At 42.5% G+C, this 22,088-nt stretch overlaps 1 protein-coding gene across 3 annotated transcripts in view; it reads right to left on the reverse strand.

Moving 5' to 3' along the window:
- LOC110975130 (uncharacterized) overlaps positions 1-22,088 on the reverse strand; it is a 69,671-nt gene that overhangs the window by 43,735 nt on the left and 3,848 nt on the right. For all 3 annotated transcript variants that reach the window (XM_087136757.1, XM_087136760.1, XM_087136754.1), the window contains exons 2-3: positions 3,482-3,552; positions 2,587-2,823 (exon numbers count right to left, since the gene is read on the reverse strand). In XM_087136757.1, the coding sequence (XP_086992883.1) occupies positions 2,587-2,823; positions 3,482-3,552 (308 nt within the window). The remainder of the gene's footprint in view (positions 1-2,586; positions 2,824-3,481; positions 3,553-22,088) is intronic.

Genomic DNA, 22,088 nt, shown 5'->3' on the forward strand with positions numbered 1-22,088 from the left:
CTTTCATTTCTTTCATTTTGGCTCCACTTTTGAGAACCGTTGTACTTCTTTAGTGCATAATGAGCGGGAATATCAGTCTTGACTTTAGTGCAGACACAATAAAAGAAAACACTTTGACGTAGATGCAAACAACATTAAACTTGCATCGGTGGGTTCGTCCAGGGGTACAAAAAACATGGACTTTCCTTATCTCAAAGGGGGAGGAGCAAAGTTATTTTTCCCCGCAGCGGCAGTTCGACAGGCCATAGTTGCTAACTGATGGTAGCCCTGGCATAACGTTGTTTCTGTAACCCGGTTTTGCAGATTAATGGGATTTTTTTCTGAGACCACGTTTGTGGACCCTTTTTAAGGCTGCTATACTGGTGATGAATCGCGACCCGTGCGTGCGTGCACTCGATCGAACGCTGGCGGTCTCTCCGACACGCCGGTGATGACGGGGTCTGCCCTGCGGATATTGTAAACGATGTACTGTTGTGACTGGAGGAGAGAATTCCGGGGATGCGTACAATTTTGTCGCACCTGGGAAAGATCTAGCTTCCTCTGGCATCTTCAAATCGGCAGGCTTGAAACTCAAGGTGAGATAATTACGAGAACGGTATCCATAAAGTATGAAGCGACCTGTACCTGCAGTAAACCCCCTGGCGTTTTTTGTTTTGTTTTTGGGGTTTTTTGGGGGGTGCAAAATTATTACTGACCAAGGCATGAAAGCGAAATACAAAATCTTGTACAAACGACCAGAAGGCACCGAAATGTCCCTCTCGAAATCCGAAGCGCAAAGCTGAGAAGAAATTCTTACAAAAATACCAATGCCTACGTGACTTGCCGGCAATCGATTAATTGGTAATTGAAACAAAATAAGTTGTACCCCTCGAGGGCCAGCAACGGTAAGTGAATTGGGGCAAAAACTGCAATGTTAATAAAGCGATTCGGGTTTGAAATTCTTTGGCAAAGATCTGTTACACAGAGCACCGAGAGTGTGTCTTCGAAGTCTAGACTCGTCCACTGATCGTTTCAGTCGTAAGCCCACGAAAAGTCGGGGATGGAGGTTCCTATCCTAGTTATACAGTCTGTATACAACTGATCTCCACGTAAAAAAAAATTGGATTAGCCTGTTGGCCATTCCAAATTTTACGACAGAGAGAAGCAACGCGAGAGGTCTGAGTTTCATGAAGCTGCTTCTCAGAAAGGGTGCTAAGCAACTTCTTTGCTGGAACAGAAATCAGCTGAACACCAGTTTGTCCTACATAACACTGTGTGATAACTTGACAGGTAACCTATTTTTCCTAAGCTAATTTTTCTTTGCTAAGTAAACTTCTGTGCTTTTAGCAGCTCTTTGAAATGACAAGGGCCTGTTTCCGATCGCTGGAAAAATCTTTACAAATTCGCGCAGTACAGTGTTGTGGACACTGACTTCACTTATAACAGCCAAAGTCCATCCAGGCTTTTTTTTCTGTGGAGGTAGGTGTTAGTCCTACCGGCATAGACCACTGTCGATATTATTTCAACTTTTGACGACGAGCAAGACAGGTCAGCGACCCCGTGCCAATACAAGGAACAGATGACTGAACTCGGAAGGGTGGATGAGATGGGCACTAGGCGGGAGGTCATGAACTAATCTAACCTTTGAGCTGAAGATCAAACAACGTGGAAACATTATGTATAGGGTATGGTCTGGGTCGAGTGATCTGTGTTGTCGGACTACGCTTAAAAGGCACTTTGCTGTTCTATAGGTCTTGACGCAAATCAACACGCATCCCTCTCAGGTCACCATTTATTAAAAATGTGTGCTCAAGAGATTTTGCCTCTTCTTAAATCAAATTTGACTGACTTGTCCACATATTTCGCACATAGTCGCTTAAAGTAAAGGGACTCTTAACGGATCGCATATTCTGGACTAAGCTCTCTCATGGGGCACCCGACTATTCCAACGCTGGAAGTTAATCCTGACGTAAGGCTTACGAATCACGTGATCACACTACCAGCACTGGCTTTAAGTTAGTTTGAGGGATGCAAGTTATTGGCTTAATATTGTCGGTATGGACTAAATCTGTGAAGGATTTATGTGCCGTGGTTGCATAAAACAAGAAACCAGGCTCTCAACGGCTGAATGGAATACATGCTGCAGCAAAGCTTTGGGGAAAAAAAGAAAAAACCCCGACCTGATCAGAGTCTACGTTCTCACGCTCATACAGTTCACCAAATACGTTTTGAAACCATTATTTACGATACGAATCACGAACAGACGATAAAACTGCACATACAACAGCAACGCTGGTGCCCTAGACCGAAGAGTATATTAAGATAATAAATATAGGGCCGACACCTTTTGAAGACACCATTAACACCAATCCTTTGAGGTCTTTGACCTCACACTGAAGGCAATGTTCGAACCCCCCCGAAAACAACTGGTTCAGGGTCTGCTAACTCTCGTTTCTCGTCATTATTAAGGGGCAAGTGATGATGAATTCCACCGGTGTCAAAAAAGAAAGTGTAGTAGTGGCGGTGCTTGTCACGTTTCTCATGCTGCGCAAAACGGCCTCTGCAACCAAATCAGTCAACATGAACGGAGTATGCCGTTATACCCACCCGACGTCGGTCGGCCAAAGTTGATGGTGGAGGATGCCCTCATGATCGAGCTGACAATTTGTCCACTGTTGACGCTGCCAGGATAGAGGTTACTCCCTCCCGAGGTGGGGGGCCTGTAGCGTGTGGAGGTCGAAGCGCTCACCACCCGCAACTGGCAAAAATAACCGCGGAAGTTGGGCTTGCACTGGCAGACATTTGGTCTGATGCACACGCCGCCGTTCAGACAACTACATATGGCTGATGACCAAACGAACAGAAAGTATAATAATAATAAATAAATAAATTTTGGCACATACGTGAGCAATTGTGCTTTGTGGCGGTACCAACTATAGTATGGGGTTGTGAAACACTGGTCAATTTTCCTGGGTAACTAGTGTACAAAATATACGATGGAAGACAGGCAAAATCGAGGTTTTGTTGTCGACAAAATTAATGGTTGCCATTTGAACAGGATCTAAATCCAAGAGCATGCAATACAAAAAATATGTATACATGCAAAGTGCATGCGAAGATCTTCATCCGCTGGTGATGGCCAATTTCGTGAGCAAAGTTTTGTAAAGTGTGAAGCGTTATAAGCGTATTTCTGACGTACATTCCTTGGGTACGGGGAAACTTTGACCTGATCCAATGACAACGACAATGGTACCATTGGATAGGGAGCAAACTACTGGTTTTTCCTACGTGGGCAAGCATTATGATACGCAACAATGGGCTATGTATTTAATATCTATAAACTGGACCATACGATTTTAGGTCTGAGAGCCGATCATGTGAAAAATAACGTGCATCATTCACGATACAGCCCTGACAATACACACTTATGTTAGTACGTTTGCTGTAAATCGCACTCTTAAAGTAAGCCGCGATAGAACAACACTATACAGGTGGAACTTACGACGAGTGCACTGGCCGGTTGATGGTTCGATTCTCCATCCTGTGCAGCATCCTTGGCCGCAGACGTTTGGCCTGAAAGAGAGAAGGAAATTAAATTAATTATTAGCCAGAACAGGGCTTTACAAAGCTCGATAGATTGTAGTGTAAGACACTTCCCAATCTGTGTTTTCAAAGCTAGTTGGTAATGGTAAAGATTTGGGAGTACGTTTGTCGTCATTCTCAACGATTCTTCCGAATCTGCGCTCAATTCTTTTGCGCGTGCGCAAATGCATGCACGTACTCAGTATTCGCATGGCTATAATCTGCACATACCAAAACGTGCAGATATCCAGTCTACCAATGGCCAAGGCCGTACAACTTTCAGGGACTTGACCTGCACATCCAAATAAAAACTCAAGTTACCTGCACGTGAAGCTATTTTAAAATGTGATTTGAAAACATCGGTAATTTTCTACAGCAGGTTATCACGGATTATTACGGATATTATTACGGATTTCATGACGTCAACGCAACTTTCACACTTTTCTGTGTTCTTTCTAACATGCCTCATAAGGCAACTTATAGGTTACTGTAATTTTAAAGTTTGATATATTTTATGTAATTCCTCAGCGCAAAGCGACGCTGCACCGAATGTTCGATGGACACACAAGCGACAACTCTGTACTTTTCTGCCACCCCGGCAGCTTTGCCGTCAGTCAACACGTCTGAGTCTGGGGAAGGAGACTATTCGCTTTGCGCCACTTTCAACCACCTAATCAGCAGGATATGAGGAGGCTGGGCAATCTGGGGGTCATGATCAACACGAGGGACGGGTTGGGACCAAGTTAATCCCCGTCTGTCAAATCAGCTGGGAACCGGTGCTGTGCTTGGAGAACCGGAGTGGTACAACACGACATAAGGACCACACTAAGGTTGTGTTGGGAATCAAATAAAATGAACTGGAGAAAAAAACTTCAAGGAGCACGGTAACTTTCAAGTTCGTTCTTTCCGTATGAAACAAACTTATACAGTTCACGTGTATCGCTAAATGAGACAAAATGCACAATCTCTTGCTGTTGCATTTCACCAAGCACGCATAGGCCTACACATTAGCGTAGGAAAGTGTTTACATATTTGCGGATACAAGGGTGTAGAACTGATACACTGTTTTCAAATGGGATTCACCTCCTATAGGTAATTGAAGTCTGTTTCCAGTCGTCTGACAATTCCGCTGAGCCTACTCGTAATATTTCTGGCAGCCATGGTCCAGCTTTCAGTACCACCCTGTGGCGGTTCGGTGCGATCAAGGGCTCACGCAAGCCATCTATACCAAAAAGCCGATGAGTAGACTAGAGACCCCGCCGACGTCCGGGTAACACGGGAAATGAGAGAGCCGATAACGGGAAACTAGTGTGGATACTGCGATGACAGATGAGCGGAATACCAGCGTCTACGGTGTATTACCCAGCGGCTCCCACTTTTCGCATTCGGATTAAGAGACAGAACGGCTGTAATGTGAGCATTTGCAAACCATGAAGCCATGTTCACGGTTAGTTACAGAAATGCCTGCAACAAACTAACAAACACTAATAGGATTTGGGTGGAGTGATTAATACTCAAGGCATTCATTAGATTCTACATTCCGTTTTCCCACATGTATATATCTAGCGTTCTGACCTTTTTTTTTGAACTTTAAAGGCGACCTTTACTTAGACGAATGAAATCCGTACGGCTAGTTAATTAAAGTTGCAAAGAGCAAAATCTGACAATTTTAAAGAGCACATGAGAACATGCATATTGCACACGTGATATAATATCTAACTCCTGCAGTTGGTTTACCAGCAGAAGTTGTACTAAAATAAAACTTATGGTAATGTTGATGAATAAAGAATGTATGAATGAATGAAGAAATAAAAGCATATTTCAATGTTTAAATAACATTTTCTGCTGGTATTATAAATAAACAAATTATTAAATATTTTGAAACGGTGGTAAAATTTTTATTGAAAGAGACCTTCTCTGTTTGACGTTAGTCCGACTGACCTGCCAGTTTTGGGCGTACTTTCTCCCATCGCATTTTTGTGTAGAGGAACGAGTTACAAAACTCTTCACAGATAAGAAGCTTGAGAATGGTGATTAATAGAGAATAGGAAAATTCCCCTCGGCATGACTCCCAACACTATCACGGAAAAATGATCCAGACTGTCTGCTGCCACCAAGAGTCTACACCAATCACAAGTTTGCCAAACATGTCAATTGCGTCATATTCTGCAAACGTATCAAAAATGAACTTCCACTTCATAGCACTGTAAATCGAGGCCTACGAATGACATGTCTTGGCGGCAGATGGTTTGGTCAATTTTAGAATATTATGCATGTGGAAGAAGTCTGAAACCGAGACACTACACTTCATGTAGGCTGGTTTGTGCAGGTTCCCCAAACAAAGCTGTTAATACAAGGAATTTTGTTTGACCTACACAGTATTACATCCAGGTTTCTCTGTAGTCAAAAGGAAACTGATATCTACGTTACATTGTGGACATTTAAGGCCAAACAGGGCTTGGTAAAGGATGCCTTTCCTAGAATAGATCTCCCAACAGAGAGACACGTTTCAGACACGACGCTGGCAGAGACGTCTGATTAAACAAAAATGACTTCTTTGTCTCATGTCTGAGTGACTCATTGCCTCTTTGTACAAATTCTTGCTATCTTGAAAAAAGTGAACCTCTTATAAATAGGTATTCAAATGCAGAATTAGTCATAGTTCCCCTCTGCCAACACGGAGGACTGTCTGACGTGAAATCACTGAGAAACCAAGAAAGGATGAGACGTATTGACCGTGCTACCGGGCGACAGGTAGGAAACGCCCAGGCGCGTTAGGTTACATTCAGAAGGAGACCCAGAGTACATTCTTGGCCCAACACAAAGCATTTCCCATCAAATAAACTTAAGAATTTTGATCTTACCAAGGAATACGCCAGACATCGCCAACAATTAATAACATAGTGACTTGACTTTCATTAAATTTCCGCAATTTCCGGGAGTAAAGCCTTAGACTGATGTACAAACAAAACAACGTTTAAGTAGAAGAGGGGCGAATATTTCACGGATGTAAAAACCCTTGATGCCACTCAGGGGAAACATTCTTGCGCATTTTCTCTGTCGGTGCCGAAGTTTGTTCGGAAGCAATAAAGTATTCGACGGGGCGTGATGGGGCAACAGGTCCAAACCCCGTTCAGATCATCTCCGATGGAGTCATATCATCGACTTCCGAGGGGTAAATTGTGCGTGTCTTCATCCGGGGCCCAGCTAGCCCCGATCAAGCGCGCCGTCTGGTTTTGGCGTTCCCCAGACACACTGCTCCCGACCTCAAGTACGTGACTTGGCATAACCCCAAATGACGGTAATTCAAAAGAGTGATTTATAAATTCTGAAAAGAATTAAAAGAGTTGTTGCACATAATTTTGATTCGATTTTGTATTTTATGAAAGTTTACGGTGGTTTTATGGCCTGAAGCTGTCTACGTTACACGAAAAAAAAAACAACTCTACACATAGCGCAGATATAAATCATAGCGCAGATATAAATCAAGGCAGAGAGAATAATGCATTCACAGGGAATTGGCACCTGTTATGCACATGTACCATTAATAACTTACTTTATGGGTCATTTCGAAATTCTAGGAAAACGTGCCAACTTAAGGAGAAAGTGTCAGAAAGAGACCTAAAGAATAGGACTACTTAGGGCCGGAATCTGACAGGGATCGCACAAGTCACGCGAGACTGAAATGAGGACGAACAGTTCAGTAAAAAGGTTTTATTTTCAACCAGTGCGAAGGCGTTGGCAGTTGTTCTGAACGAATCGGAATCGTTACGAACCAGTCGTTTCTCAATAGCCCAAATTCAGTGGTAAAATTGTTGTCATACAACAACGTAATAATACAAGGCAATTTGTTAAGAACGTGAAGTTGTCATTGAGGAATCCATTCTCCACTGTTGACTCGAGATCATTTGGCAGCTACTTCTGATGGTATCAAACCAATTTATGAAATGTTCTTTTGAAGATGTGAGCAGAACAGTTGGAAAAAGACCTAACATCTTCCTAATCACTGCACAATCAAAGAACCTCATTACCCGTTCTTAGAAGGGAGACCAATGATACCAACAAATTCCTGTATTGACCACGTAATAACTTTTCTAGGAACTCGTGCAAGGAACCAAAAATTCATTCCCTGCAGTCGCCGAAGAGAATGGTTAGCACAGAGGTTTGCTTACTAACTCAAATAAGCCAAAGAGCCTACAGCCAAAATGTAACGAGGTAAGCTTTGCTTCTCATTATTCCTCCACTGAGTTTCTGCTTTGTAATTTAATGAAGCCTGCTAAGCATTATATTTTCATATGCTGAATAGTTTTATTGGTTCAACCAAGTTCTTATGGAGTGGGCATGGTTTACAGTGGAATGAAGTCAATTTTGTTAACCCCAGGGACCTATCCACGTGATCAGGGTGAGTCACTTGGAGAAGTGCTCGCAAAGTTGCAACCGTTTGTCACGCGACGCCGATTTCGTTCAAAAATGACAAAACATTCGTTTCACTGGTCTTTTGAGATACGCCGGCCGCAGTGCAGTCTATCGGTGAGCCCACTCCATCAAAATCAATGATCCATCCTATAGGCCTAACCGCAGACAAACTCAACCCCAAGAAGCACCAAGTTATGACGGCACTTGAAACTTCAAGGGTCTGATTTCTTTTTACAATAAAAGTAGAGTATTAAACGCGTGTGCCTCTGTGCAAGATAAGGGTGGGTGGCGTGAGCGGACAGTGCTTGCTTGGATTAATTTCGGCCTACATTATCCCATGCATTCCATCGCCAAACGCACGTTCTTTCACGAAGTCATGGAGTGCGCATGCAGTATTTTCGTGTGGGACCGATTTGACGTACATGTACATGTGCGTACAACCGTTCAAATTAGCGAAACTGGCTAGTGTGCTCATCATGCAGTATCGCCGGCATAGTCAGCTTTCAACAGGATATGACTCTCATATTAAATTTGCTCATAAAACCAAAATTCAGAAAAGGCTGTTTAAAAGATGGTTTACTCAGAGGAGATAAAAAAAGGAACGGCAAAAGCACGGCACTCTCTCATGTTTCTTCAAGTTTGGTAAACTAACAGTAACACAAGCTTTATAGCATACCACCACCCACTTCTTGTAATTTTTATTGACTCAAATTTGGCTTTCGTTGGAGGTGAACATCTACGAGGCGTCCAGGTAAAAAATCTCCTCAGTTTCGTTTTAAGATGATTCCAGAAACAAATTGCGAAATTACTTTCCTTTCTCTATGTGCCTTCAATTCGACCACAATTCACCCCTCAGAATTGTAACAATGTTTATTTCAATGTCGTTCACCCTGGGGCCAAATCACCGGAAACCATTCTGATCCCTGGAATGCGGACTCCGGTCCGGTAGCCACATTTTGTCGCCCGCCGGGCGGTCGTAACGCCGTACACTTTTACCGGTTGAATTCAATTACAGCAGCCGGGATCGAGGTGGAGTGTACGGGAGAGCAAACCTTGAGATGCCAGGTAAAGTTACTGAACTGAACCTCCCATAAAAAAATCCACAGGCCTCCAAGTACATTAAAATCTTCCTATATAATTTGACTGCTTTTTCAAAACGATTGGGAAAAATAAGCATTCAATGCCTGTCCAAATATTCTTAACAAATATCCACTCTCACTGAAAGCTTCTGTGATGGAAAAGCTTAATTCGACATGGCAGATACCTAGGTAGAATACTAACTTGATTTACAGAGGTTATGTGCAGGAAATCCTTGGTCCAAAGTAAGGAATTGCAGAATGAGGCCAGTGTTTTTGGCGACCTCGGGCGCGTTATCAGAATTAGAAATGTGTTAGAGTTTGTAGAGGCCTCCCCCAAATGTTCAAGTCCGGCCGCAAAAATTAAAAACCCACAGGAGGCTACGTTCTCGCCGAATGCACGATATCATCAGCTCCACCTGTATGCCAATCGGCGAAAGTTTCCTTCTTTTAAGGTGTAGGTTTTGGGCCCGAGAAGAGCGAATGCGCATCTTGCATGAGCAATTCGATTTTAAAAATGCATTTTGTTAAGTAGATACTGTGCGCATGCTCGAACCTCGCCAGACTTCGTTGGCATCTGTGGCGAGCCGTGGGTCCTTAAGAACTGTTATCCCTCACCAGTGTTGGTTCCATTTAGCGCTACAACAACAAACATGGCATTGAATCCGTGTTTATGTTTACGCATACGTGACCCAGAGGTCTAGATACACTTACTCAGAAATCTGAAACGTGGAAAATGTACACACGTCCATTTTAACAAACAAACTTTTCTCAGAAAGTCTAGTCTGGCGGAAAGAAAAGGGTTATCAGTCAAGGAAGGCAAAACCACCTAGTATCTGTCACCTGCATTTCTCACTTACATTTCACAAGAATTATATCAGTTCATTCCAAGAAATGTCACACATACCAACCTGAGACTTTAAGCCCCACCATGCCATGGGTCAACGCCGATCCGCATCGTATTGCAGAAACGACGTCGACAGACATGCGTCAAGACCACAGAATTTACAGGAGAGTGGTTAGCTGCTTGTTTCCTACAGTACACAAAATCTTTAGAGTCTTTTTCAAGTCCCTCAACCACCCTGTATATCCAACACGACCAGCCATCCAGACAGATTTATCACTTTGGTGGTAACCCATTTCCAACCTCGCAAGCTCATTGTTTCGAAACGATAAATCAAAAACGCCTTCTCCCAGATTACCGGCCTTCTAGTCTGATCATGGATTATTGTATTTATATATCGTTTTCAGTAGAATTGGAAAATGTGGAAGACGTGGGAAAAGGGGAAGCAAATGCCCGAAACCGTGTATTTCGTCTAAGGACCTAGCACAGTATCAAAAATGCGTGATTCAAATGCTTAGTAAAATTTAACCGAAGCCCCCTTTACATCCAGTAGCGTGTTTTTAATATTTTTCAACAAACCAATTTTATTGTATGTCTGAATCAAAACAACGAACAACATTTTCTGATATTACTGAACGGATCAGATTCAGTCGGTTTGTGGACACCCCATGAACTTCAATGGCAAGGCAATCATGGAGGTAGATACAATGAAGCCCTAGTGTTATCACGATCATTGTTTCTTGAGTGAACCTGGCAACCCAGAGGAGCTTTTACGTCAGTGGACTAGTGTCCCTGATAAAAAGTGTTAACCATGCTCATGGGACCAACAGTGCGGATCCGAAGTGACCGTAGTTCCATCATCCTAGAGCACACCGTACCGATCCTGCGCAATATCATAATTTGATAACAAATGAAGGAACAACAGTAAGTTTGAGGCCAAACAGACTGAGTGTTGCCCCATTCGTTAGAACCACTTTGGTGTAATCGTAACAGACATGCCTGGCTGTACCGGCGGGCTATTTTGATCGTCTCGAGCGTTTATCAGCTGGAAATCTGACTGGTACTTCTAGATCTCCTTTGACCGGTCAAAGCGGACGGGAGATCTTCCAAGTTACATCTGCTTCTTATTTCTACGGCGACAGTCCTAGAAAACAGCCATTAGCATTGGCATTCAGCTTTTCAGTGACTTCTGTCATTTCTATCTGCCCGTTTTTTTTCAGGTCTACGCGAATCGGAGCTAAAGTCCGTCTGTCACTAATGATGGTTTCCAGGGCTACGTGACCCCGATCATCGACTATAAACACTTCAATCTCCACAGGGAACCAACTTATGCGCAGCAAGGGTATACAAACTGGGTTATGTCTACTTAATGCAATCATGGAGCTAGCTCCATGATGCAATTAAACATTACTACTAGGGTAATGTAACCTATTTCCAATTGAAGATCTAGGCTCCATGTCCAAGGTGAAAGGCAAATGACCTTAGCCCGACCCACAGCCTACGGCATAACAACATGCAACTCCGTTTTGCGTGAACCGTTCTTCCTCAAGACGCACACGGTATTAGTTGATGCCGTTTCATCGGGCATCAAACTGTCAAATCAGACACAACACACACAACTTTCCCAGTCAAAGTGGCCTGATATTGAACGGGTGACCTCAGCCTGACCTGCGACCTTTGACATAAAATAAAATCCAGCAGTTCTAAAGGGTGTCTTGTCACGCCCCCCCCCCGTCGCCCGCGGCGAGCCTGGTTCTTCTCATGCCTTGACAGCACCGACACTTCGAATCGAATCCCTTCAAGATTTGAAATACATCTTCCTCTTAATTCCATTATATTAATTCGTCCCACCAAAGAGGGGAGCCCTTGGACTTTTGAACCCCTTCTTCAACGTGCCATTGACGTCGGTATAGTCTCCAGGACAGGACAAAAATAAACGCAGAGACATACAGATACCGTGACACATGATGTAAAGAATATGGCAATGAGATATGCTTGCGATCTCAGAATATTAGTATCGCTGTTTACGAAACGACTCTATGGGGCTTCAGCAAGACCGCATGCAGTGTGTTGGAATCCTACATTATCTGTTTGATTGCTATCGAAAAATCTGATATACATCTACACAATGATACCTGCAAGCAATGCATCCAGTGAAAATATAATATGTCACCTTTTCTGGCATCCAGTACCATTATGACACTTCTGGCGCACTACTGCATGTGCCGACGATAAAACCCAAATTATTGACTACAAATAAAAAGCAGAACCAAATATCACCTCGGCAATTTCTCCAAGGATTCCGGGGTTCTTTTTTTTTAAACCAAGACATCAATTTTACATACTTCCACTACTCTTTAGAATTAATGCAGTATAGCTTTCAGCAAAGATGGAAAAGAGCCGAATTGTCGACAAATCAACCGCAATTTGAGTCAAGATTTCGGGAAGTTATTTAATACCGAGGGTTTCCAAGGATGCCGCTTTACTCGACATGTCTCTACTTTTCACCAGGTCAATGATCAAAATATATATGTTAATATATGTTTTCCCTGCCAATTTCGGAAAATGTGTAAATGAATTAGTAACAGCATCATTCGTTTCCGAGCGAAATAGAATGAACATTCAAATCCCCTTTCTATTTAACAAATAAACATTCTGTTTCAAGGAGGATGCATTCAGTCGTGTAGAGTCACCGTTCAATTTCCTGATATTATTCTATTCCTGATATATTCTAATCAAAGGGAATGTACATTTTGCAATTTTAAATTACAGCAAATGAAAATGAATACTTACTTCCGAAGGGTCACGGTTAAAGACAGATTTTCAGAGAATAAGAATGCGCATTTGTTGTAACTGCCAAGAAATACGTCAATCCGAAATCCAAGTCATGTATTTGTAACCCTCTTTAACGAAACGTAATGCATATTCACTGATTTGAAGGATGCAAAACGAATTCGAATGCTTGTTATTGCGAAAATGAAACCAGATTTTAAGTCGTTTGCAGGATCTACGCGAACTTGACATTTTATTTTACAAACTAGATCGCGCATTTTCCGAAATTGGCCGGTAAAACCTATAGTTTTCTTGCAGCAAAGCATTGATGAGTTTCTTTTGCAGTATTGGTGAAACGATTAGTTCAGCTTGACCGATCCCGCGCTCAAACAGTGGCGGGAAACATAAGGACTACATGGTTAACTATTCCAAAAATATATTTAATGACTACAGCCAGCTGGTAATCCCTATTATTCTCGACTGCAACAAGATTTGTTCGCTATGCAATGCACAAGGTTCTCCGCAGCAATAAAACTGCCGTGCAGTTGCCACGCATCCATGACCGCTGTTTGGAAATGCATCAACGGGCATTGCTGTAAGCCCAAGGCATGATAAAAGGACCACCCATGCAACAACACAAGCAAAAGACATCAAGGCTTGAAGGATTAATAGTCCGGTATAAAAAGCGCAGACCACACAGCTAACTCCATCGAATTCAATGTTACTGAGGGTATTCCACAAATATCGGCATCGTCTCTGCAAGTTGTATAGTTTCCTGACTCTGAAGATTTCGCCCCAATTCATGCTTTACTGCAGAATCACGCGACTAAAGGCCTTGTCAAGACAGTGTTCTAAATAGTCTCTAATTAATGTCGCCAAGGTCACAGACGAACACCAGAGGCACAAGCAAAACCGCCGAATGAAGGCAGATATTGGAACAAAAAATCAAGTTCTATCCAAGGGAGAATTATTTTCTTCACAATTCAACAGATTACATTCAATAAATAACCCACCGAATACAGCCGGCCAAACAAGTATTCCCTTAATAAGACAGAAAAGGACGTTTATCGCACGAATCTGAACTTCACACTAGAAGCACTTTATGCAGTAAAAACAACAGTTCATGGTATAAAAGTATGATTCGTGATCGATTTTGAACGGAGAGGAAGTAATACAGGGTAGAGAGATGTGCCAGGAATATGGAGTGTGACACTGACAGATTTAACATAAATCCCCAGAAAGCATGGCAGCCAGTGATAAGAGAAGTTAATTACCAACCCATATTCGGAACATTGTGATGAGTCTGTGATGATCTCCTCTAAACAATTTGTTCAGCAAACATTCGGTTCATTTTTGAAGGTATTTCAGAAAGCCTTCCACCATTTTATTTGGCCTATAACCTGCCATTCACTCAGTCAAATGGTGGTTTAATTCCAAATAAAGGCTCCCTAATTGGTCCCAGCATTCTTGAAACAACATGCCCACGTTTCGGTCATAAATCGCAGAGTCTTTAAAGAACAATGTACCATTTGTGTTTAATAACTACTTTCAATGGGTGTAACAGTTTAAAAAGCAATTAAATTCTTACATTATTGCACATTATTGCACATCAATTATAATTTTTGTTTATTAAGATTAAGACATTTCGGTTATCAGGTTCGACTCACAAGCCCCGTACCTTATAACGAAAGTCACTGCCACTGACTGGAACTGCATGCTGATATAAAAACGAGCAAAATTTCCAAACACCTTGTGCCTTTGGTGTGTTTACATAATTCTCTTCCTCGGTGTACAGATAATAATGTGACGAGGATACAGAAAACTGTCAATTAAAAGCTCCACTTAAATTGGAGCTTTGAAGACGATACAGTAAAATGCGAAAACAAAGGTCTATCACTTATTAGCCTCGTCACCTGTCGCTTTTAATAATACTGAGGATCTTTCAAGGCAACACCCTGCTAAGAATCAGGGCACACGCCAGAGATTCCCAGCGTGAGGCTTGACTCGTGTCTGCTCAAACATTGTTGCCAGATGTTTGTACCTCCATTTTAAAACTTTAATTGGATATCAAAAAGCAGCCAAATATTGACAAGTGTATTGGACCGATATAAATGTTATATTACTTATGTTATACCTTACAACAAACAGCCCCGAGTGGCAACTTAAGCAATATTTAAGGTGACTGTATTAAACCCCCATGGCAAGTTAACAGAGCGAGTTACTACATCTGCGGTCTCCAAGGCCTGTTACCCATGCCCTGACGAACACCGCGACATTCATGCGACCCAGGTGGATATTCTTACTATCTTGATTGTGATGGTCCCCTTCCGTTAATACTCATAATCTATTGTTACATTTATTTGTTACTTATGAGTAAGCAAACCCACAACGAAACCCCTGGGCAAGTCGAGCCCTTTCAGAGATTGATGATTGTAAGGCCTTGGAATGATTAGGGCCCCATTGAAACAAAACCGACCAATTGCTTCGTTGCTCGGCGAGGATGGGGGGGTCCTTTCTGGACAATCTGAACATTCCTGGAAAAATTGGGAAGTTTTACCAAAGAGAGATGAAATCTTCAGGGGCAACGTGAGAACAGGCAAGCAAATAAGTAAGGCACTTGAAAGCGAATGCTTCTATCTTGTGGTCTTTTTTTTTGGTACCTGGAAACCGCAAAGAAAAACGCTATGTGTGATCTGAATAAAAAGCAAAAACTTTCAGAAAGCCTTTTAAAAAGTCGAAGTTTAATTGTGCTTATTTACAGCCATCTATGCACATTCGGACCAAGGTTCCCTGCAGTCGGCCTTCGATTTTAGAACAAACTGGATGAACACCAACTGTGTTTGCTCCAATGGAACTTAAGATTTGAAAAAAAGAAAGACAGGGAAACGCTCCGTTGAGGAGTACCTAATGAGCTCTGTTATACCCAGCAAGATATCGGACGGTGGGGTAACCCCCCCTTACATGTCCAATCCCTATACACACTCTAGACTATTGTTACTTAACATATCCCCCACATGTCTGTAATTCTGCGAGAATTCCTGAGATTCCGATCAAACATACAATGACCAACACAAAGGTGCACGTGGGGGGTACTCTCCGTCCCATTTCTTGCTTCATATGAGCTCTGCTGTAGAAGGTGCGTTTGTAATAATAAATTTATAATAATCCCTGATATGATTCAGATACCCTCCCACCCACCCCTCAAAAAAGCCTTGTACAAAAGGTCTACTGAACGTCTTCCTAGAGGGTCCATGCAGGTACGGAGCTACTGAAAAGGGGATAATTATAGGCAGAAGGCATATTATTTAAACATACTCATTCTCTTTCGTAAATGGCATCTGTAACGTGTGCTGCAGCCGCACATGCCATACTTCATTGACAAGATCAGATGAGAGACGATGACCTGACGCATCAAATTGTTGCCGGCAGCATGCGCCAGAGCGAACCGTTCCCTACATATTTTGTTAACGGCAGTCACTCTTCAACAAACGTCCGTTCTTGCGATGCTCAGCGCTTCGATCAAAGGCATATAAAATCGGGCGCCTTTACGGCAAAATGCTTATCACTCGTCGTAGGCAGCTCAGGCGCTGTGCCCCGTGACCTCCTTGGCGACGAACTCTTGTGATCCTTGCTGTTGGTTGGAAATCCCTGTTAGAAATATCCCAACTGAAATCTATTTAATCACACACACTTTCACCTTTGAGAGATTAGAACACAGAATTGCAATTAAAAACTGTAAGTAGTTGAAGCAGTGCTTGACATAAACTACTCCATATCGGTGCAGTGGTCAGTGAATGTCACGCCACAGGATCGTACGAGGAACTCTGGCCAAAAAAATGTGCAAATTGTTATTAATAAACTTTATAAAAAGCGAAAATTATATCCTCCAAAAAATTAAAGGGAGGGAGGATCCCATACCAGCAGCAGCACCATCCACACCGAGAGCTTTCGTGTCTTATTAGTCTTTTGGCACGCAGCAGACAGCATTGTTAATTTCCACATCTGACCCTTATTGAACCTTACTACCTGCACTGAGACATGAAATTCACAAATCACAAAGCTGATTCCAAGACTGGCTCTGCGCTGCAAAATGTCACTTGCCCCTCACATGACGTGAACTGCAGACATGTAAGGATACTATCGAATCAAAGAGGAACACGATGCTTCAAAGAGGGTGTTTGATCTTCACTACTATACTGAGAGTTGTTTATATTTTTATGTCATCTTTAAAGATCGTTACCACCGCCATAACTTTCGCAGTTTTGCATACCATATTAAATGACAAAAATCACTGTAGAGCTCAGGCACACAGCACTATATAGAGGCACTGACAACAATACTGCACATACATCAATCGAACATCGTCCCGGCATGCACAACCCGGCAAAATTGATGGCGGTCGCGCCGCAGTCAGCCGCGCAGGAAATATACCTGCTGCACTGCGCGGTAACATTCATGTACTGGTGTGCTTGACCTTGGCTTTTACGACAGAATTCCCGGCATTTCCCATGTATCAGCAGCGGCAATATAGAAGCCCGCCGTCGTAAATCCACCAATCTCGACCGGGACTCGACATCTCCCGGAACGGTCTCGAGAGTGTCCTTTCAATCATCCTGCATCCAGTAGCATCAATCGAGAAAAAAAGGTGCCTGGGCCTTCACATGATATTTTTTTATGAGAGCAAGAAATGCAGTGAGGCAATGCATGATATTCTGGGGTGCAACTGAGGTCCAGTTCGCGGTGAGAACTTGAAGCATTATCTCCTAGAGCGGGTTTCGTCATGTATAACACTAAACCTCGTTGCAAAAATTTATCAAGCCCCAAAAATTGTGCAGACGCACTGCCAAGAAAACTGTTAAGTTATTAATAAATGCATGAATCAATTAGTATCGGCATTCAACAGCTTTTACTTTTCCGATTGGTATTAATGTCACCAAGTCTAACAGTGCGCAAACTCAGTCAAAAAGGCTGTCAGAGTAACTACCGTAGTTAGGCTGGTTCCCCACCCTAAGATTCTCTGAGGGCTCTTGATAAAAAAATCTTAGGTCAGGCATCACACAGGGATATAAAGAGATATGACGAAGGGTCAGGGGTCACAAGTTGAAAGCCTGGGTGTTTTTGATTCGATACAGTGGTGCACCCTGCATTATGTGTGGGCATTTGCCAGGTGTCGTCAGGTCTTGATTTTGGCCAAGGTGGCCTTCGATTTTAGTGTAAAGGCAAATATTGTAGGATCAACAGCTGCAATTAGGCTACAGGAGTTTACGTTCATGGAATAACCGAACATCAAAGGTACCATCCGAAAATGCTGAGTATAAACGGGACGACTTCGGAATATTTCGGCTATTTCCAGTCTTGGTCACGTGGACATTTGGTGCTACCGGACCCTTGATTCATAGAGTAGTCAGAATCATCGGGTCTGGTATCCAGACTATATGGTAGAACGCCATTAGCTAAGTACCCAAGTGCCTCACGCGTATGGAAGGAATAAGCCTTTTGCGAGTTAAATTTGAATAAATTTGCCACACTGAGTTATCTGATTCGGAATATTTCGGCTATTTCCAGTCTTGGTCACGTGGACATTTGGTGATACCGGACCCTTGATTCGTAGAGTAGTCAGAATCATCGGGTCTGGTATCCAGACTATATGGTAGAACGCCATTAGCTAAGTACCCAAGTGCCCTCACGCGTATGGAAGGAATAAGCCTTTTGCGAGTTAAATTTGAATAAATCTGCCACACTGAGTTATCTGATTCGGAATATTTTGGCTATTTCCAGTCTTGGTCACGTGGACATTTGGTGATACCGGACCCTTGATTCGTAGAGTAGTCAGAATCATCGGGTCTGATATCCAGACTATATGGTAGAACGCCATTAGCTAAGTACCCAAGTGCCCTCACGCGTATGGAAGGAGTAAGCCTTTCGCGAGTTAAATTTGAATAAATCTGCCACACTGAGTTATCTGATTACTCATAAACATAATATGAATTCCCCAGACTAAAGACCTCGTGTTTCGGGGCAAGCTTTTGCACAGCGACCACCATGTCTGGAATGGACTGGTTCCTTTGTGCCCTTCTTATCCATTGAAAACAGTGTATTGGTGCAAGGAATCTCTTATGTAATTAAGCAAAAGCTTGCCCTGAATCGTGAGGCGTAACAACAGTCTCTTTAGTATGGAGAAGTCAAATTGTTATCTTCACGTTAATTTAAAGAACTCAGTGTACCAGATTTTATTCAAATTTAACTCGCAAAATACTTTTTGATTAAAATTGCATCATAATAATCTTGAGATGACCAAGATAATGCCACAATTTACACTGATGCTTATGTATACTATGCAGGACATGTTGGCATATAGGCGCATTCTGCCTAAATAACAACCAAACCCCTTAACTTTCCAAAGGTTAAAAAATATCCTATCTTTATCATTCATCGAGTCAAGTATGGCCATATTACAAACAGCGTTCAGTATAGAAACCCAATACACTGTGGCGGGGTCTTTGATGTCAAGCCGAATATTGGGGTTCGAAAGTCTTTATTCAATAATAAATGCAGTTCTAAAGTTACCTCTCAAATATCTGGTCGTGCTGATGCAGGTGCACACTGTCAACAACAACGTTACAAAGGGAAAAGTTCACAAATACTACACCTTCGAATATGACTGGTGAAACGAAACCCCAAATTGGAAAGAAGTACAGTGTATCCTCGTTGGTAACAAGAGATGTAGGCTAGTCATGGATTCTGGTTGTCGAGCAAAGCCAAGTATGCCAGAATTATTCATAAGGAAACTGGTTGGATGGGGATATCAGACAAGTTCCCTTACGTTGCAAAAAAACTGTCTGGATGTACATGTAAGCGTCTACAGACGTACCTTAATGAGGGGAGTGGTGTAACCAAGGAGGGGGTGCGGATACACGCCCCTTCCACTCAAGGACTGAACCCTTTCGTTCTCAAGTTGGAGAAGACGAAGAGATCTTTTGGGCAAAATGAAAAAGACTCTTTGCCTAAATAACTGAGTCAATAGTGTGCAACTTCAGTGAAACTTTAGCCCCGATGGTTCCCTCTTTGCAAATTGAACTCTATTAGTCTTACGCCACTGTTAGGGCACGGACTTGCAGGGTGTAAAAGGCACAGAAAGGAGCTGAAAAGGAGCAGCATAAAATAGAAGTTAGCATTTTGTATTTTTGGACGTTTTTGAAATGCAGTCTAGCTAAAAAAAAACAAAACAAAAAACACTTGTGACTGTAAGGAAGCTGTTTGCAATGGAAATGAATGTGTATATGGGCGACACTGTGACAATTGCGTCTGTCGCATTACATGTAATAACAGGCGGATGGGGAAATGGAAGTGAAAGTGGTAAAGCAGTGAACATTAATAACGAGTCGTTGAATTCGAATTTTTACGGATGGCTTCCGATACCTCCCAAGTCCAAACTTCCTGACTAGTTGCTGCTATTTTTATTGATTAGATGAACTCGGTGAGAAGCATCCACGAAGTACACAGACCATTTTTATATAGACCGCTGAAGTTCGAGAAATATCAACATAGGTTAATGTCAGATTATACCCCGAAATGCACATATGCCCCATGGAGAGGGTCAATTTTTCATTTAGTGTTTGGTTTTTAAAGCTGTAATAATTTTCTTAACCGTTAACTATACTGTTGTTCTGTACTGGTGGCCAGCGGTCATCCATACTCATAGTTTTACAGCCATCGTTTTAGGCAACCAACACAACTAGAGAAGACTCTAATCAGCAAGGGAGTTTTTTGGACGTTTAGGCCTACGGTTAGTGTATTTACTACTTATTATTTGTGACCGGTACTATTTTCAATTTTCTCACTCTGCAATCTAGGAGACAGGACACAAAGGCTAAAGAAACTGTAATGAAATCAACTGATGAATCAAAAATTGGCATCCTTTGTTACACTTTCTAATAATGCAGGAAATCTTTTAGAATTTGACTGCAAGCTTAGGGCTTCAGTAGATTTGAAGGGCACAATCTGTACCAGAAACATTTTGCAGTCTGAGAAGAAACTTGTGGGATGTACTCCATTTTTGTCAACATTTGCGCTATTCGGCCGTGGGGGGCAACGACCCTGGACATCTCTTTTCCACAATCTCTTCAGCTAATATGCTTTTTGAGCGACGTATTGCCCCTAATAAGTACACAGTCGCCGTCTGAACAGACTACAGACCTGCCCGACGACCGCATTAATAAAACATCGGATTCCGTTTTAACTACACAATGTTTAGTCTGGCTATGGGTGTGGTATATCCGACCACAAACAAACTGTCGATACTTCGTGGCAGATACATCCCGTGACGGCACTGACACCCACGTCAGATAAAGATGCTGGAAGTCAACTGTTGGCATTTTCGGGCTCTGGTGACGTTCGCCGAGTGACACTTGATCGGAAGCATCCGTAATTATAGGAAAGTGGAGACAAATTGTGACCGCATGCCAACTGCGACGGACAACAGTAACGACAGAGTAGAATTACTTGGCTTTCCAAATAATATCATATAGGTGTAGAAGCCGGGTCGTAAATCTAATTCCTAACTCTAGTTGACAATAAGATTTAACTAGCCGGGGGTTCCTTCCCACAGAGAGAAACATCTTATTTTCAACGCATCCTGTAACCCCACTTAAACATTCGTGTTTAATCCATCACCCGTAAGACTCGGAAGGCCACTTTAGACCCACCGTTTTTGTTTCAAGGCCATATCTGAATGAGGCAAATTAAGAGGTCCTATCCTTTTTCTTAGAATTCCTACTCATACATGTTCATAAATGTTCAGGGTTATCTCATGTCTAACTCGCTCCACCGTCACAAGAACATCGAGCTGTACGCTACCAGTGACACTAACTCCTCTGTAGCCCCGATGTCAGGTCACCAACGTACCCTTAAATCACAGATAGGGCCGTTGGCGTTTCATGTTGCATTTGTACTATGTAAACTCTAGCTGAGGTGCTTCCATGAGACAGTCATCGAAACTACACCATACCTTTGTATTGCAGATACTTCAACGAATCCTTACAAAGCTCTCTACTAAAAACAGTTTCGTTTTGGAAGACCTCTTCTGAAGCTCGCTGGACAACAGTCTGATGAAATACACAGCTCGTGGGCAAATAGCGCCGGGGGTCTTCGGTAATAAGTCGCTTCTGGATTTGATTAGAGTCTCCGGACTTGTAATATGTGCCAAGTTTTCCCTGGTGACCTCGTCATGGGCTCCGGCACGTGCAGTTATTTACATCGTTACTTTCCCCTGTATAACCACACCATGTCAACGCGGTGCAACAAAACGTTACCTTAAATTGGGGACACCGGTACTAGGCCAAGCCTTTCGACAATACCGCCCCCCCCCAAAAAAAGCATGACAACAATACGCAAAAGATGCAATAAGCACTTTGCTTTAT

This window comes from Acanthaster planci, linkage group LG01 (assembly GCF_054643075.1).
Source record: "Acanthaster planci isolate LZ-2023a linkage group LG01, COTS_SCS, whole genome shotgun sequence".
NCBI classification, from domain to species: Eukaryota; Metazoa; Echinodermata; class Asteroidea; order Valvatida; family Acanthasteridae; genus Acanthaster; species Acanthaster planci.